A 16620-nucleotide genomic window follows, 5' to 3' on the forward strand; every position below is an offset into this window, starting at 1 on the left:
AAAAAGTATTTATCTTCTACCCCTGTAATCCATTGACAACTTTACTGAAAATTTATAAAAATTGGTAACTTGTATATTAAATGTTTAAAAAAGGTATTTATAAATAAAGTTTCTGTGTGTAGCTATTTGGAAAGTGACCTTTTAATAAGTTGTATAAGTTAAAGTTAAAAACTCAGGAAAAGCCCCAACTTTTAAGTAGTCTGTAAATCAAAATTTCTTAAACTTTGTTTTACTAACCGTATTATGCTAATCTTGTATTATTTTCTGTAGATAAGTCAGCTGTAAAGCTGATAAGATAAGTTTGCAATGTTTTTGTAACATTGTTAAATGTTAAATTTAAGTTTTTTGATAGTTCTGAATTTAATATGTTAAACCTCACCCTTCTTTTATTAATGCTAATTGTAAATCTTTTTTAAATTTTGACCTGAGTATGGCAATCCCTATTGATCATGAGCTTCTTCTTACCAAGCTAAGAATGTACTTTCCCAAATAGTTTACTTCCTGATTTGCCTTGTACCTGCATATTAGGCATCAGTGAGTTTATACCAACAGCATAACAACAGGGTCAGCAGCTTGTTGTTATGCAGTTGGTGTATTGTGATATCTAATCATCTAAAGCAGTGCACTGTGGCAGCGATGTCTTTCTTTTTCATACTCTTCATACTCAACATAAATGGTATGATTGACTTTGTTGTTGAACTTTACAAATTTGCTCGCAACATCTTTGCAACATCTTTTCATTCGCTCACAACATCTTTGCATTCACTGTCAAAAGACCTCGCCTACTCAGCTCTACCACAAGAAATTTGTAACAAAGTTAATAACTGGTGCATAAGAATCAAGATGTTATTGAACACAATTAAATGTAAAATTACAAGCATTTCAGCAACAAACTTGACATACATCCATTACCAATTAATATATCAACTCGATAGTACTTGAATACATAATCTGACATCAATAGCTAGGGTTGGACATAAGTAAAAAATAAAAAAACACTTAACAATAGTAGTAGAATATCAAGCCTGAATTCTCTTCAGATCAATACCTAATTAAAAAACTCAAAAACTAGACTTTCATGAAAAAATACTACTATCTATCAAAGCATTGAACTAAGCTAACTAATCCATAGTGCACTATTAATGTGCGCCTATAATGTCAAATTAAATACGATTTACAGCAATTTCATTTAAGATTTTCAATAAAATAAAAGTAGTTTAAATACAAAGAGTAAAACTCTTTAAAAGTATAACATCAAAAATACAAAACATGCATTGACAATATATACAAAAATTAAGAAACATAAATATCAACAAAAAAAGTGCAGGTAATGCTTACAAAAATAGTTTAACCCAAAGAGCATTTAATCTTATAAGAGATAACAGCATAACTTAAACACTATTTGACCATAGTATCTCAAATTTTAATTTGAGATATATAAATATAATAATAAAAGTTTTAAATTTTCCAAATTTTTCCACCATTGAATTTAAATAAAGGTTTATAAAGATAATAAGAATAAAGGTTAACTATATTGTTATAATGGCAAATTTAACTTACAACAATTCAAAATCATGATATAAATGTTTTAGTTAAAAAAAATCATGGTTTAAAAGTTGTAGCATCTTCCTAAATTTTTAATGAAATTAAAATTATAATTAAAAATAAATGAAATTTTTCTTTTAAAAAGTAGTCTTCTTGACTGTAGTGGCCCCTTTTGTCTTGGGGAGGTGAGCAAAATAAGAAATTAATTCTTTTTAGTAAATTGATGTCAAAAAATATATTTTTAAAACTTTTTAGTATTATTGTGATGTTGCTTTTTTTATTTTTTTCATTTTTTGATTTATATTATCTTTAGTTCTGAACTTGAGCTTCAATAAATTGACCAACACTTTTCATGTCAGTGAGCTAAAAAGTATTTTCAAATATTACTATATTTATAAAAAGTATTCTCAAATATTACTGTATTTATAAAAACATAAAAAAGTTGATCAACATTAGAGATTCGATCAACATTTTTGTGTTTTAGATTTAAAAGCACTTATCTTAAACAACAATGAGTTGGAAAAAGTTGAAGGTTTAGATGAATTAAAGGAGCTTAACACTTTAGGTATGTTATTGTAGTTTATTTTTTCAATTTTAAATTAGCATTTTTTTAAAGTAATAATAGTTATAAATATATATGTGTGTGTGTTTGTACATACATACATACATACATACATACATACATACATACATACATACATACATACATACATACATACATACATACATACATACATACATACATACTTACATACATTCATACATACTTACTTACATACATACATACATACATACATACATACATACATACATACATACATACATACATACATACATACATACATACATACATACATACATACATACATACATACTCATATATATATATATATATATATATATATATATATATATATATATATATATATATATATATATATATATATTAGGGTAATTTTTTAGGTTCAATACTTTGATTGTCCTCAAGCTTGCCCTTGTTCTATAAAACAATAGTAATAATTGGGCAAATTTTGAAGCAAATCAGATAATATTTTTTAGGGTTGCTATGTTTTGTCAAATTTTTGACTTAAGGTGGAGGAGAAAAAATTTTCAATTTATTACTTTATATTTATTTTTTACTTAATTAATATTATGTGGACTGTTGATCTTTAATGTTTAAAAACAATACTGCTTAATAAATATTTAGTCCAATATTTTTTATGTACTGTAGTAGTAGTATGTCTACCTCTATACACCACGTAATTAAAAATCATTTATCTATCATCAACAGTCATCTTTATCAAGACAGACATTGATCAGGGATTATCCTTTTTCAGATATTTCCGGATATTTTTTTTTAGCTTTTAGTTTTTCTGGATATCCAAAATATTTTCTATATATACAAGTTTAGGTATAAATTTTTGTAATATATTTGTTTTTTAAGCTTTTTCACTCAAATTTCATAGAAAAATAAAGTAAAGTTTGAAAAAAATTTAAATAAAACAAAAATATGAAAAAATATATTACTGATTTTTTCCGGATATTTTACCTAAACAATTTTCCAGATTTTCAAAATATGACCTGGATGATCTATGTTTGATGTAACTGGAAATTCCTTTTAGTAAAGAGCACCAGAAGGAGTTTTCAGTTGGAAGGAATTTCCAGTTTTTATCTTTCGTAATATTTGAGTTAAAAGATATTATTAGTGCTAAGCGCCGTTCTGTGCAATCACTGATGACCTTCGTTTGACAAACCTTGTGCTTCATTTCAAGATATGTTAAATCCATTTCCTAATCTGAAGATTCTTTCATTAAAAATGATTCAACTTTTTCTTTACCATTCTTCAAAATTAGATAGGAAAGTTCTGCAATGCACTGTGCAATGGAAAAAGACAATGGACTATGCCAATCGAATAAGGCAGCATGAAGTCTTTTACAAGATTTCTGCCTTAGCTGCTGTTTTAATCTGTTTGCCATGTCTATCTTGGCTTTGTTGTCGACAAGAGAATCAAAGAATGCCAATCCTTCTAAATGTTCAGAAAAATAACAAAGTTGGCAATGAAAAGCTTTTGCTGCAGCCGATTCAATTGTACAATTTGGATATTCTTGAATCTGTTGAAGCTTGGCATCATTGAATGTTGCTTGTTTAAGAGGGTTAAGTCGTATTAAGCATATTGACTGGTTTAGTGTATAATATGGATAATTTTATATTTTATGTATTGTGAGTTGTAGATTATGCCTACTAGTTTCTACTATTTTTACTAGTTATCTGAAATTTTTATTCAATATTAGTAAATTAGAATGGTAATGTTTTTGCAATATAGTTACTAACATTTGGTTAATTTATCTTATAAAACATGGCACCCTTAAAGTTGCTTATATTAGTCTAATTTTTGGTATACATGATCCTAGGTGATAAAGAAATACAGGCAACCTTGAGTAGAATGTTTTTTGTGACATTTTTTTTTTTCTATTACAATGTGAATCACCCTAATATATATATATATATATATATATATATATATATATATATATATATATATATATATATATATATATATATATATATATATATATACATATATATATATATATATATATATATATATATATATATATATATATATATATATATATATATATATATATACACTGCCGCTCAAGGAAGTTAGGACAGTGGAGATTTTTTCGAAAAAGCAAAATTAATATATAATTACATTATAGAATTTTTAATTTATATTAATAAAAATTATTTTTTTTATACATTTTCAATATAAAATATATTATTAGTCAGTTTTATGTAATAAAAATGTACAAAAACCATTATAATAATTAAATTTTTTTTTCGTCAAAAAAACCACCCTTTGATTTAATAACTGCTTTAACTCTTCTCGGCATTCTTTCAATTAATTTTTTAATTGTTTCTTTTTGAATATTATTCCATTCCTGTTCTATAATGTTCCATAAATGAAATTTTGATGTTGGACATACAGTTCTAATTTTTCTATCCAGTTCATCCCATAGTAACTCAATGGGGTTGAGGTCTGGGCTTTTTTGAAGGAGGCCAGGTCATTACACGTAATACATTTTCAGATTTTTTTGATTCTAAATAATTTCTACATAATAATGCAGTATGTTTAGGGTCATTATCATGCATCAGAATAAAATTATCTCCGATTAATCGAAGTCCCGAAGGGATTGCACTTGTTTCCAGGATATCTCTATAATGTTCTGCTCTCATTATACCATCGATTTTATGCAAATATCTTACTCCATCCAGAGAGAAACAACCCTAAACTATCACAGAGCCTTCACCATGTTTTACTGTTGGAACCAGACATTGAGTTAGCATTTTTTCTTTAGCAAATCTTCTAACGTAAACTCTTCGCTTATTTCCGAAAACTTCAAATTTTGACTCATCGGTTCAGAGTACTTGTTTCCACTCATCCATCGTCCAATTTTTGTGGATCTGTGCCCAACGGAATCTCTTCTGTCGATTAACTTTTCGTAGATATGGTTTTCGGATAGCAACGCAACCATGCAAATTAGCTTTTTGCAATCTTCGTTTGATTGTACTGACAGAAACTTTTTTTTCTCGATCACAGTTGAAAATAGCTGTTATCTGTGGAGCAGTTAACATTCGATTACACCTACTGATGATTTTTATACGTCGGTCATCAGTTTTTGTTGTTATGCGAGAAGGACCTGGATAATTTCTGTCTTCCAAACTTCCAGATTCTCGATATCGACGAATCGTATAGCTAACTGTTGATTTACTCAGATTTAGTTTTTCAGCTATTTTTCTTACTGTATAGCCTTCTTGAAGCAAAGTGAGTATTGCTGTCCTTTTTTCAACACTTATAGGCTTACCTTTAGGCATATTTTTTTCAATATTTTGAATTTACACTAAAAAAATAATTTTTAATTTTACCTTTGAACTTCTGCATTTGAAATTTTTAAAACACTAACACAAAATATCTGCAAAAACACAGTAAACAATAGAAATACTTGTTAAATAACAAACTTAAAAGATTTGAGTTGATAATGTAAAATACAGGTTCATACGTGACCTTTAATATGTTTCTGCGTTCTCTGTTTATTTATTTAAAATGATAAGACTTTTACTGTTGATTACAATTTATGTTATTTTAAATGTTAGTTATTTTAATATATTTACATTAAAATAACTTAATTTAGAATTTTTTTGATACAAATTTTATTTAACTTGACTTATTTTTACATAAACATAAATTTTACTAATATAAGTAAATAATTTTATAACGTAATTACATTTTAATATTGTTCTTTTGAAAAAATATTTTTTGTCCTAACTTCCGTGAGCGGCAGTGTATATATATATATATATATATATATATATATGTATATATATATTAGGGTGATATATATATATATATATATATATATATATATATATATATATATATATATATATATATATATATATATATATATATATGTATATATATATTAGGGTGATATATATATATATATATATATATATATATATATATATATATATATATATATATATATATATATATATATATATATATATTCTTTCAGTTCTTTCACATAATCGTTTATCAAGTATTAATGTAACAAATCTTCAGAATCTCCAGAAGTTTTCTGCATCCCACAATTGCTTATATGAGATTCCTGATTTTCAAGTATTATATTTATCAATTAATTGTAGCACTATTATTTATCATTAATTATAGCACTATTATTTATCGTTAATTATAACACTATTATTTATCAGTAAATTGTAGTAATATTATTTATCAGTTAATTTTAGCAATATTGTTTATCATTTAATTGTTTTAAAATTTAACTTTAATTTTAAATTTTTTATCATTTAACAGTTATTAAAGTAGATATTGTTACAATGTGAAGTAACATAGCTGTTATTTATAAACTGTTGAATAAAATTTATACTATGCTTCATTAAAGTGTTTTTTTGTTGTCATTTGGAATACCTGTTTAACATATCTTTATTTATTTATTTTGTTCTTTTTTTGCATATAAAAACTAAGCTTGACAGCTTAGTTTTTATCTGCAATTTTACAAATGCATTTTTGTTATATTGTTTAAATATATTTTTATTTTAAAATTGTGTTAGAATTAAACAACTCCTTTTTTTTTTTGAAATAAATTTATAAATGTTATGATTATTTTTAATTATTTTTTAGAAACAAAAAGATATCAAAGATGTCAAACTTAACAATAACTTTATTGAAAATCTTCCACAATGGTTTCCAAAATGCAAAAGGTTGTTACCTAAATTTTTGGAGTAACTGTTTTGTGAGTTAAAATTTTTATAGTTCGTATTGTTTTTTTAATATAGAATTAAAGTTATTGATCTTGGAAACAATAAGTTTACTACTATAGAGTAAGTCTTTACTTATTATAGAGATTTGTTAATTTATTTACTGTGTTTTCCAATCACTAAAATAGTATTTTTAAAATTCATTAAGATCATAATTTATGCAAGATAATATTTTAACAATCACTAAGATGATAATTTATGCAAGTTGTTACTCTTGAGATTACTAATTGAAAAAATGGTTTTAAAAAAACATGAGAATTTTTTAGATCCATAAAACTTCTTGGAGAATTGCCATTTTTGGAAAATTTAAACTTAAAGGGAAACCCATTATGTAGTTCAGAAGACTATTACACAAAGGTATAAGAGAATGCATAGAAATGTTATCATTGTTGTTTTAATACATTTTTAATTTTGTTGAATGAAAATTGTTTAATTAAAAATTGTTTAATTTTAGATCAAGAATTTATTACCACATTTAAAGCTTTTAGATTTCAAGAATTTAAATGGTAAATATCAAGAATTATTTTATTTTTTTACGGTGTATAAAATTAGTTTGATATATTTTGAATTAGTTTGAATAGATTTAAAGAAAAATTATCGATTTCAGTTTTCAAATGAAAATTAGTATTAAAAAATACTAGGTATAATACTTAGGCTTTATTTTTGTTAAAAAAAAAATTAAATTAAAATACATTTTTTAAAACACATAAGCATGGCTATCTAAAACCCAAGACTTGTACAAATTGTAAAGAAAACTAGAGACTGGTTTATGGGTAAGAATAAATGCACTGTTTACAGGTTATATATTATAGAAAGTGTTATTTGTTATTAAAAGAATTAACACTCCTGATAGAAAGTATACTGTTTGTTCTAAAAATTGGTTTCATTTTAAAAAAATATTGGTTATAGAATAACCTTTTTCTCCTTCTGTTTTTAGCCATGCGAAACCCAGCCTTTTACTAACTGTTCCTTCATAATCAAGGAGAGTTTTTTTGATAAAGTTTCAATAATAAAAAAGGCTAATCTTGAATTTTTTTTCAGAAAATTTATTTTTTTACAAAGCTGCAAGCAACCAGTATTTAATTTTTGACGCACTAGGATGTTAAAAAGAATTATAGATAAAGAAAACAATTTCCCATGCCAAAAAAATGTGAGAGTCAGGAAAACATGAGGACAAAATAGAATTTCGATAGATTAATGTGTGAGTAAAAAAACTAGATAAATAAAAGTTTTTTAAGCTTGAAGAAGTAGTTACATTTAAAGAACTTTGCTGAATGACAGTTAGCATAAGTGTTGATTTATCATCAAGGAATTGGTTTTGAAAATACAGGTCTCTATCCATTAAATAAAAATGCAATCAATAGAGAGAAATTCTAGCTTTCAGAGCTATACAATCTACCAGCACCAGCAACACCATCAACGTTTTCACAAATAGCACCAGCAACTTCATCAATGTCTTCACAAAAAACACTAGCAACTTCATCAATGTCTTCACAAATAGCACCAGCAACTTCATCAACAGCTTCTCAATTACCATCTGTCGTCACTCCTTAATTTGCTCAATTATAAGAAATACAATTGAACCTGTCATTTCGAAAAGGACATAAGTCCAAAACTTTTAACAGTTAGTTTATAAGTTTGAATTAAAAATTTCTGTATGATTTATGTTTTTTTTATAAAAAATACATAAGTTATATACGTTCTTTATTTATCTACTTCTATGTTTAATTTCTTTAGCAACCTAGACATTATTTTAATAAAAATCATATTTTTGTTGATTTTGAGTAGTTTTAGTAAATGGACTTGTGCCTTTTTCGAAATGACAGGTTCAATTGGCTAGTTAAGTAATTGAAGAGAATCTCTAAAGTTATCTTCAAATAAGAAATCAAAAGCCCAAAATGCAACTCAAAATTGTAGTCGAAAGTAAATGCGTCACCATAACCATTGCTTTTTGAACAAGTGAGTGCAATAAAAGAATATTCAGAAGCCAAAAACCATAACCAAAAATATGAAGTTGACCACGACGTAAAAGAAAATTTAAATTTAGAAGAGAACAAATGCAGCAAAGCAAAGTGTCAAAAGCCATTCAATAGCGCGACAACTGATCATCAAAATCTTTGGTTGTGAGAAAAGCTTTTTACTAAAATGGGTTTGTAAAAGAAAGGTTGACCATTGAAAAATACAGTAGAATTTATTGCTCAGTAAAATAAGTCTTTAAACAATCTCTTATGTATATATAGTTAGCAAACTAAAAAGTTTTTTTTTAATTTGTATTGATTTTAAAACTATATTTTTAGTTAGCTAAAAACTTTCTTCCCACTTGTTTAGTATTGTTAGATTGCTTTTGTTTAACTGATGTGCTTTAAAAATTAAAAAAAATGTTATTTACAAAAAATTTGTTGTAAATGATTAAGGTGGCGAAATTAGCCCAACTTAGATTTTATTGGGGTGGGTGGCGAAATTAGCCCAACTTTATTGGGGTAATTTCGCCACCCCATTTTTTCTGTTCCAATTAATGAAAAATGTCTTTTTTTCTTAAATTAAAAAATTTTCTATTCGCATTTTTGCTTCTCAAGCTATTTAAATTTAAACAATTGTTGGCGAAATTACCTCATTTTACTCTACTGAAAATTTGTAAAAGATATTTGAAAAAAAAGGTGTTGAATATATTGATATACAAAGGCATTGTTACTTAGGTTTGATGAAGATTGCTGCAAATAAGTTAAAATTTTGTTTCAAATTGTTGTAGGCTTTTCTTGTTAGCTTTAGTTTCCATGTGAACCTTAGTTTTTTAGTAGATTGGTGGCTAAACAGTAATAAAATCAAAGCTAAAAATACAGTTTCAAGTGCTTAAAATTCAAAGCAATCATTCAGAGTTAATGAAATTAGCATTATGGCTAAAAATCATACATGAAGCCGTTAAAACTAAAAACAAAACATTTTTTAATTGTTTATGTCTAATTATATTAATGATATCGTAGACAAAAACGGTGTTTAAAAAAATACATTTGTCCTATTCAGTTCTCGATATGCAAAAACTTTAGATTGATAGTTAACGTTTTTCACACTTTGAAAGGAAAGTGAGAATTGTAATATTTCGTTACATAAAATTGAAAATTTAAACCGTCAAGGTAGAAAATATATAAATTTTATTACGACCATGTAAACTTATTAGTATGTGAAGCCGACTTAAAAAAACATTTTTAAACAAGGAAGCAATATTTTTCTCAAATTAATTTTCGTAATACTTGAAGTTTTGCTTTCGTTCACTCTACTATTATTGGTCAATACGGTTCTGTTTAATTTTGTTGTATTAGTGTAAAGCTAGAAAAAATATTTAAAGTATAAATCCTACTTTGCATGTGTTTTTATTATTATGTTAATACTTTTTTAGAAATGTATCTAAAGCAGTTGCAGAATAGACCTGCTGTTGTTACAAAAAACAACATAAATCAAGATGTGAAAAGTAAAGAAACCGAAGAGCGGGGATTTATTTCTAGTAACTTAAAAATTACTCAAATATCGGAAAAAAATCCAGTGGAGTTAGAAAAAAAAGCTAAATTAAAGAAGAAGAAAAAAGTAAAAAAAAAAATAGTAATTGAAAAAGATTTGACGGAGAAGAACTCGAAGAAGTCGAGAAAAATTAAAAAAGAAACAAGCTTAGCAAATATATCCAAAAACAAACCAGACGATACTCAGGATTTAAGCTCTAACGTTTTAAAAAATCAATTTATAAATAAATCAAAATTATGTGACGGTACTGTTGTTGGTGATTCAAGAAAACGTAAAAAGAAATCGGAAAAGGAATATGCAAACAAAATGAAAGGGGACAACGCGAAAGTTCCAAAAAAAGATAAAAGCGGAATCGTATCTGTAAAGAAGATAAAGTCTGTTAACTGCAACAAAGATATTTCTTATTTACTCAAAAACATATCAAACGAAAATAACTTAGGTGCTGGTTTAAACTCAACTTGGTGAGCTACGTATACAACTGCATACAACTGTTATTGTATTATTTTTCACCTTGGTGAATTCTTGATATTGCACGATATACATAAACTTGATGTGTATTGTACAATCTTTTAATCATATTAAAAAAAAAAATGAAACAAGATAAAATAAAAATATTAATCAGTTATTTATTTTCTAAACCAAAATATATCCAAAACTAAAAATTTATTTAAATATAACAATAGTATCAAATAAAAAAATATACATTAGGTAATTTACATTGAAGCGTAGTAGACTTTTTTAAAGCATTGTAGACATTTCTATAAATTAAAATATTTGCTTCTATAGTTTTACTATAATATTATTTGAATTAAAATTTTTTATTGTTCGACATCCATACTTTGAAAAAATATATTAACTTCGTCAATTTAGTTTTTTTTAATAACTACATATTTGGGCACTATGGAAAGAATTGCATCGCAATCTTAATACGGCTGGTATCTGTATGCAGCGTTGTTTGCTGTCTGGTATGGGTTGTGTACGGCACCTTGTGAAGTAAGATAATGGTAGTACTGCGCATACTGCTCCTAAAGTATTATAAATAACAATCTGTTTATAAACAAAGTATTATAAACAACAAACTGTTTTTGTTTTTTAATTTTAAAAAAAACTATGGTTTCAAAAAAAATCTTACAGGTGTTGGCACATGTTGGTATCTATAAATTAAAAAAAAAAACATCTATTTAAGGTAATTTGAAAAATTGAGTGCTAATTTTAAATGCAATTAACATGTGATAAATTTATAAACAAATTTAAAATTGAAAAAATCTTACTGTAGCAATGGGTTATGCAGTGAAGCACTTAAAGTTGCCAGGGAAGGAATAGGTGGTGGTGCCATCTGATAAGGTTGAATCACAGGTACTCTAAGAAAATTATATAATTGAAATAGAAAAAATCTCAATCATTTTAAATATTTAATATTTTAAAAATGGTATTCTGAATTTAAAAAAAAACATCTTGAAATTAAGTTAATATTTACGTCTGTTTTAAATGTTGCTGACAATTTGGGTAGACTGGAGCTGTTCTGATAACGCGATTAGCTTGGTTTGATTGTGCAGACGGACTTCGGCCTCCTTTTGATCGAACTATAATAATTTTAATGTTATAATTACATTTTAAGCATTTTATGCTTGAATGATTGTAGACTCAAGCATATAACCTCTAATTTTTCAGATTAGGCAAACACTAATTTTCAACAATAATTTAATTAACAGGTGTAACTGTAATCTTTCATAAAAGTTCAAACAAGTTATGATAATAAGACTATATATATTTTTCTAAATACTTTTAGAAGTCTTCATTTTACTTTTTATTCAAAATGAAAATTTAGATAAAAGGTTTCACTTTTTTTCTTAAAAAATAGTTTTCACTAAATTATTATCTCAATGACCATTTAAATTATCAGCTTTTACGTTTAAGAATAAAATAAGGAATTCGTTTACCTTTAGATGAGGTTTTTGGCGTTGCATAATTTATCTATTAAAAAGAAACAGATATTTTTTTAAATGTATATATATAAATAGGTATTCATTTAAAATAATTATTTGACAAATTGTTTTTTTTAATTGTTTAAACTAAAATCAATTGTTTTTTAACTTATAACTTTATTTTAAATCAAGTGTTTATAGAAACATTTTTTATATACTTCAATTTTTCTTCCATCGATTTCTTTTCCGTTTAATGCTTCTTTAGCTTTTATTGCATCTGCTTCTGTAACCATGGTAACAAATCCAAAACCCTTTAATGAATTAAAATTCATCTTTATATGCGTGTGTCCAATATATATATATATATTATATATATATATATATATATATATATATATATATATATATATATATATATCAAAAATTGAATTATTAAACAAAAAGGCAATCATAAACGATTAAGTTTTTTCCCCACCGTTTACCGTTATTATAACTTGCAATGTCTTCGAAAAAAAATTTTTTTTTTTGCATACCTTTGATCCACGCTCATTATAAATAATCTCTGCATCTTGAACAGGTCCGAATCCCTTTAATTTAAAAAAAAAACTTTATTTTAAAAAAAGTTTAATTTTTTAATTAAATAATCACATATTTTATAAATTTCAAGTAACTATTTAATATTTATAAAATGTATTTTATTATTTAATAAAAATTTTAAATATTTTTTTTTTAAATAACCATTCGATATTTGTATAGTGTAATTTGCACAGTATTGAGTTTTAAATTCCCTCACGTAAGATATAAACAATTTCAATGAGATAAAGCCGATATAAAAAAAACAACCTTTTTCAACTAAATTGTTTCAACTAAATTATTAATTAGATCGCATTTTTAAATTTTTTTTTCCGATAACATTAGTACACGCATTATATACAGTAAAAAACTTGTTACGAATATAAACCTTAACATAACTAAACTACTTCTAAGTTAACTTCGTAAACAAAATATCTAATAGAAGATCGCAAAGATCTTTACCTCAAAATGTTGCTATTTTACTTCGTGCCCGTTGATGCCTGATATCGGAATAATTTAACAGAAATTGAACTCAAATAATGTTCAAACATATTTTTTAATGCATGTATTTTAGTTATCGCGATTGTTGATTAAGTATAAAATAATGTATTATAAACAATAAAATTAAAAATTAAAAAATAAATAGCTTTTCCTACTTCAAAGTACTGTTTTAGCTCAACATCTTTTATCTTAAATGGCAAGTTAGTAACGTGCAGTCTTCGGTTTCCGTCATTTTCTTTATGAGGAGATGGGCTTCTGGTTATTGGCTGCTCTGTTGTTGGTAATATTGTTTGCAATGATACTTGATCAGCTTTGTTTTGTTGCAGCGACTAAGAAATAGAAATGGAAATTATTACAATAATTTTTAAATAGTTAACTTTGCAATGACTATATGTCACGTTGCCAAATATTGTGCAGCAGTTGTATTATATTTCAATTGTCAAGTTTAGTTCATCTCCATATTAAACCGACAACGCAGTAGATAAAAAATATCTTATTATGACAAACTACAACGCTAGTGCATAACATGCTAATGTTTTATGATTAAACTTAACATATATATATATATATATATATATATATATATATATATATATATATATATATATATATATATATATATATATATATATATATATATATATATATATATACATATATATATATATATATATATATATATAATTTTTAGTTTTTTACAGAATTAATACAAATATGTATATCAAAATGTTAAAAAAAAACTATGATTTTTAAAAAAGGAAACAGGTTACAATAATTATAAGGTATTTTATATTTTATATAAATTTTGCATAAGATAATAAAATTTTAAAAAATGAATAAAAACTTTAAATTTTTTTTTTTTTTCAGCGCAAGTTTTATCATAAATTGGTAATGTTTGTAATCACGCTTTCATTATTTTTTGAAAAAAGGCAATTGTAAACTGTTGAAACATGGAGATTAAGTTAATCGCAGCAATTTTAAACGTCAAATATAAAGTAAAGTAAAATATTTCGTTTTAAATAAAAATTTTGCTTCCGTTTTTTATTTTCCTTTGTAACTTTAAACTTACGTAATGCAAAATCATGCGGAGAACATCCATGGTCGGATTTTCACCAATATTAAAAATCATGCTTGATAGTGGGATTTAGTAATGACAATGATTTTGTGAAGATGCTAATTACATGCTTGTGTGGACGTCTTGTTAACTCTGTATGGCCATGGAAAGAGTTCTATAAAAAGAATGAAAGACTGTTATTAGAACTTTTGCTAATCTTATTGTGTAATAAACGCGCAAAATAAATTTTATATTACATTAATGAAAGTATTCATTATTATTATTTTTTTTTGACGAAAGTATATAACGAGCCGTTGCAACAGGAACAAGGATAATTGCCCTTCTTCTATATCATTTTAATATACATACATACAATATATAAATATATATATATATATATATATATATATATATATATATATATATATATATATATATATATATATATATATATATATATATATATATATATATATATATATATATGATAATAAAAATAATGAGTTTTACCGCCTTCTCTTCCCTTCTTTTTTCATTTTAAAACTGTTACTGCGGCCCATATATACATGTGTTATGTATGTAATACATTTATATAGCATTTATTTTGTCTGAAATTTATATAAATAAATAATAATAAATTTAAATAAATAAATATAGAAATCTTATAAAAATGTGTGCTAGCAAACACTACAAAAAGGTTAATTTGTTTCAAATTTTTAAATGAAGTGACGGACCTCAGGTGTAAAAGGAGGTCTAAGGACAATGTTTTCCGACATCTTATCCCTACAGACTAAAATATTGGGATCGTAAGTAATACTCTGAGGTATATTCAACTTTAAATTTATTTTAATATTCTTTTTTGCTAATTTAACCACTATTAGTTTGAAGAGTTACAAATAAACCTTTCAATAACATTTATGACACTTCTGTGAATTTGTAACCATGGAAATGAAATCAATTTCAGCTCAGTTACTCTGTTTTAGCTCAGATATAACTATTTATACGACTACAAAGATAAAAAAATATCCAAAATTAAAACTCTTTTATATATACTTTTAAACATAGATATAATCAAAACAATTTAAAATGTTCTGAATTAATTTTATTTTTAACAAGAAAAAACCAAAAAGTTAAAAAATTCGTACCAGAAATGAACACAATCTGAGTAAGCTGTCTTAAACACAAATCTAATACTAAAATCGATCGTTATTTGTTGGCCCAAAAGTCAACAACCGATAAAAATTACCAGTACGTCCAAAGAACATGTGCAGTAAACATGTCAAATGTGTTGATCGAAATGGCGTTTGACCACCAGTTGAATGCTGAACATTTGATAAACCTGATCGATGCTAAAGTTGTTCGGTATAATTTTTGCGAAAATTGTGTCCAAAAATTTAATTTACTGTAAACAAGAAGTTTTTAATTGTTGTTTTAATATAACTTGTATAATTTGGGTCTTAATGTTCGTTATAATTTTTAATATACTTTTTAATTATAGTAATTGTTTATTTGTTATGTTAACAAACATTAGATCAATAGCAAGATGTAAATTATCTATTTTTTTTTATAAAATCAATTTTGACAAAAATTAGTAGCAGGCTTTAGAGTTTATTGATATTTTTATTTGTCGTTTTTAATTATTTTTCTTTATTATTTTTAATACTTTTATTTGTCATTTTTTATTTAGCTTGTAATAATAATTTAGAGATAAAAGCAACTTTTTTTTTGTAATTGTCTTTTAAGTTTCTTAATTAAAGTTTCCTATCACTAAACTTTTATTAACTGTTATCATTTTTATTAATGGCCAGGAAAAGTTGTTGGGTATTCCAAAAATGGTTAGAAGAACAAGAGAGGCTCTAGTAAATGCTTGTGTTGATGTAATTAAGAAATAAAGTATGAGTTCAGACATCAAAGGCCTTGCATTTGGTACTACAGCTAGCAAAACAGGCCTCATAAGGGCACATGTGTTGGAGTTGAAGTAGCTCTGGGAACTAAAATGGTCGGAATTGCATGTTGTCATGTTTGGTTCAAGTTAAAGATCATCAACAGCGATACTCAAGCGATTTTAGAAATGGCCATTAATGAACCAAGACGCTTATTGTACAGCAACTGATGAACTGTTTCAGGACCCAACATTAAAGAACTTGAGACAGGAAATACCTG

General features: G+C 25.3%; 2 protein-coding genes across 3 annotated transcripts in view; one reads left to right on the top strand and one right to left on the bottom strand.

The window, feature by feature from the left end:
• LOC100203289 (leucine-rich repeat-containing protein 9) overlaps positions 1-11025 on the top strand; it is a 16176-nt gene extending 5151 nt beyond the window's left edge. The window contains exons 4-11 of the mRNA XM_065803288.1: positions 1859-1915; positions 2030-2110; positions 6129-6232; positions 6755-6834; positions 6910-6954; positions 7158-7248; positions 7346-7397; positions 10286-11025. Coding sequence (XP_065659360.1) covers positions 1859-1915; positions 2030-2110; positions 6129-6232; positions 6755-6834; positions 6910-6954; positions 7158-7248; positions 7346-7397; positions 10286-10869 — 1094 coding nt within the window. The 3' untranslated portion in view covers positions 10870-11025. The remainder of the gene's footprint in view (positions 1-1858; positions 1916-2029; positions 2111-6128; positions 6233-6754; positions 6835-6909; positions 6955-7157; positions 7249-7345; positions 7398-10285) is intronic.
• LOC100200810 (sex determination protein fox-1) lies at positions 11011-15733 on the bottom strand. Of its 2 annotated transcripts, XM_065803290.1 has the most exons (11): positions 15603-15635; positions 15360-15463; positions 14473-14632; positions 13559-13732; positions 12863-12916; positions 12548-12640; positions 12345-12378; positions 11882-11987; positions 11676-11765; positions 11537-11558; positions 11011-11429 (listed from the first exon to the last, which is right to left on the bottom strand). In XM_065803290.1, exons 3-11 carry the CDS (start codon positions 14530-14532, stop codon positions 11328-11330), a joined length of 735 nt encoding a protein of 244 aa, XP_065659362.1. In that variant the 5' UTR covers positions 14533-14632; positions 15360-15463; positions 15603-15635; the 3' UTR covers positions 11011-11327. The 2 variants fall into 2 exon arrangements, with proteins under 2 accessions (XP_065659362.1, XP_065659361.1); XM_065803289.1 differs by lacking the exon at positions 15360-15463 and having other exon boundaries at positions 15603-15733.
• Between the last annotated feature and the right edge of the window lie 887 nt (positions 15734-16620).

Source organism: Hydra vulgaris, chromosome 08 (assembly GCF_038396675.1).
Source record: "Hydra vulgaris chromosome 08, alternate assembly HydraT2T_AEP".
NCBI lineage: Eukaryota > Metazoa > Cnidaria > Hydrozoa > Anthoathecata > Hydridae > Hydra > Hydra vulgaris.

Coding starts and splice junctions, on each gene's coding strand:
- LOC100200810 (XM_065803289.1), bottom strand. CDS start 14,532: ATGATTTTTAATATTGGTGAAAATCCGACCATGGATGTTCTCCGCATG. Junction 12,379..12,547: donor TCGATGGAAGAAAAATTGAA/GTATATAAAAAA, acceptor TCTTTTTAATAG/ATAAATTATGCAACGCCAAA. Junction 11,988..12,344: donor GCCAAAAACCTCATCTAAAG/GTAAACGAATTC, acceptor AAATTATTATAG/TTCGATCAAAAGGAGGCCGA.